A 2,241-nucleotide genomic window follows, 5' to 3' on the forward strand; every position below is an offset into this window, starting at 1 on the left:
CGAGAACGCAAGGTTTCAAGTTTGGAATTTTCAAGTGAGGAAACGTGGGTTTTCCAGAGGTAGTTCTACGCAGGGGGATAAGAGTACCCCTCCCAAATTTGGCCGTGGAGCTGGAGGAGGACGAGTTTCAGGTACGGCAAGAGGGACTCCGCCAAGAGGTGGCCAGACGGGACGAGGCCAACAAAGGAGTGCCTCACAAGGGAGCTCCGCCACTGGTTCTCGTGGCCCGTGTGGGTTCTGTGGGAAACCGAACCACACGGAGGATAACTGCTCGAGAAAGGAGAATAAGTGCTTTTGCTGTGGGAGCGCGGAGCACCAGATAGCCAGCTATCCAGTTCACCCCCGAGAGGCGAGAGGGATCGCACAATCTTCTAAGGCGACTTCAGCGTAATCAAAGATGGAAGTGACGAAACCGAAGGTGCCTGCCCGAGTGTACTCTATCGAGCAACGTCCTGTCCCTGATTCGGCGGAGGTGGTGGAAGGTACGATTCCTGTCTTCCACCGTCTAGCCAGGATTTTGATAGACCCTGGTGCCACCCATTCCTTTATTAACCCTGTATTTATGTGTGGAATTAATGTAACCCCTGTAAACCTGCCCTACGAACTGGAAGTAAGTATGCCTATGGGGGACCGGTGTTTGGTTACTAGCAAAATGTATGTAAACTGTGAAATCTGGGTAGGAGAGAGGAAGTTACTGGGGAATTTGATAAGTTTGGCTATTAAGGGACACGATGTGATTCTGGGCATGGACTGGTTAGCTAGGTATGATGCCCAGCTTGACTGTAAAAGAAAAATAGTGGAATTTCGTATTCCGGGGGAGGCGACCATAAAGTTAGATGTGAGGGGCAGTTTAGCCTCGTCTGCAATGGTTTCAGGTATTCGGGCTAGGAAACTTTTGAGTAGAGGGGCACGAGGGTTCTTATCCTTTCTCATCAACACTCCCACTGATAAGTTAAACGTAGAAGATGTTCCAGTAGTGGGCGAATATTCGGACGTGTTTCCCGATGAGCTAGTGAATCTACCACCGCAAAGAGAGATAGAATTTGAGATTAACTTGTTACCAGGGACTTCACCTATCTCTAAGACCCCATACCGTATGGCACCTGCTGAACTTAAGGAGCTGAAGCTGCAGTTGCATGACCTTTTGGAGCGGAGTTTTATTCGTGAGAGTGGATCTCCTTGGGGAGCACCTGTTCTCTTTGTTAAAAAGAAGGACGGGACCTAGAGATTATGTATCGATTACCGAGGGTTGAACAACGTAACCGATAAGAATAAGTACCCACTACCCCATATTGATGAGCTGTTTGACCAGTTGCAAGGTGCAGTAGTCTTTTCAAAACTGGACCTTCGACAGGGGTACTACCAATTATTGATCCGAAAAGAAGATGTGCCTAAAACTGCCTTCAATTCTCGGTATGGGCATTTCGAATTTGCCGTGATGCCCTTTGGATTAACCAATGCCCCTGCCGCTTTTATGGACTTGATGCATCGAGTTTTCAAACCCTATCTGGATCAATTTGTCGTTGTGTTTATCGATGACATTTTGGTCTACTCGAAAACCCGGGAGGAGCTTGTGCAGCACCTGAAGTTAGTCTTACAAACCCTAAGTGATCACCAATTATACGCCAAATTTAGTAAGTGTGAGTTTTGGCTGGAGAAGGTTTCCTTCTTGGGACATGTAATTTCGAAGGAGGGGATTGCAGTAGATCTGGCGAAGGTGGAAGCAGTGATCGAGTGGAAGAGACCTGAGAGTCCGACTGAGATTCGAAGCTTCTTAGGGTTGGTAGGTTACTATCGGCGATTTATTAAGGATTTCTCAAAACTTGCCAGTCCTTTAACCAATTTGACAAAGAAAAGTAACCGGTTTCTGTGGGATGCCCGATGTGAGCAGAGCTTTCAGGAGTTGAAGAAAAGGTTAACTATGGCTCCTATTCTGGCCCTGCCTAACGGTAAGGACAGTTTCACTGTGTATACTGATGCTTCGAAGGAAGGCTTAGGGTGTGTATTGATGCAAAATAAGACGTGATAGCCTTTGCCTCTAGGAAATTGAACATCCACGAGCAAAACTATCCCACTCATGATTTGGAGTTAGCCGCAGTTGTCTTTGTTCTGAAAAAGTGGAGACACTACCTGTATGGGGTAACCTTTGAAGTTTATTCCAATCACAAGAGCCTTAAGTACCTATTTTCCCAAAAGGAGTTGAATATGAGACAACGTCGTTGGATGGAATTCTTAAAAGAT

General features: G+C 46.7%; 1 protein-coding gene across 1 annotated transcript; it reads left to right on the plus strand.

The window, feature by feature from the left end:
* The first annotated feature begins 397 nt into the window (after positions 1-397).
* LOC140016303 (uncharacterized) lies at positions 398-1,225 on the plus strand. Its single transcript, XM_072069829.1, has one exon. It carries the CDS (start codon positions 398-400, stop codon positions 1,223-1,225), a length of 828 nt encoding a protein of 275 aa, XP_071925930.1.
* Positions 1,226-2,241: the final 1,016 nt, after the last annotated feature.

This window comes from Coffea arabica, chromosome 1e (genome assembly GCF_036785885.1).
Source record: "Coffea arabica cultivar ET-39 chromosome 1e, Coffea Arabica ET-39 HiFi, whole genome shotgun sequence".
NCBI lineage: Eukaryota > Viridiplantae > Streptophyta > Magnoliopsida > Gentianales > Rubiaceae > Coffea > Coffea arabica.

What these genes read in the sequence shown, in the direction of transcription:
- LOC140016303 (XM_072069829.1), top strand. Translation starts at nt 398, where the DNA reads ATGGAAGTGACGAAACCGAAGGTGCCTGCCCGAGTGTACTCTATCGAG.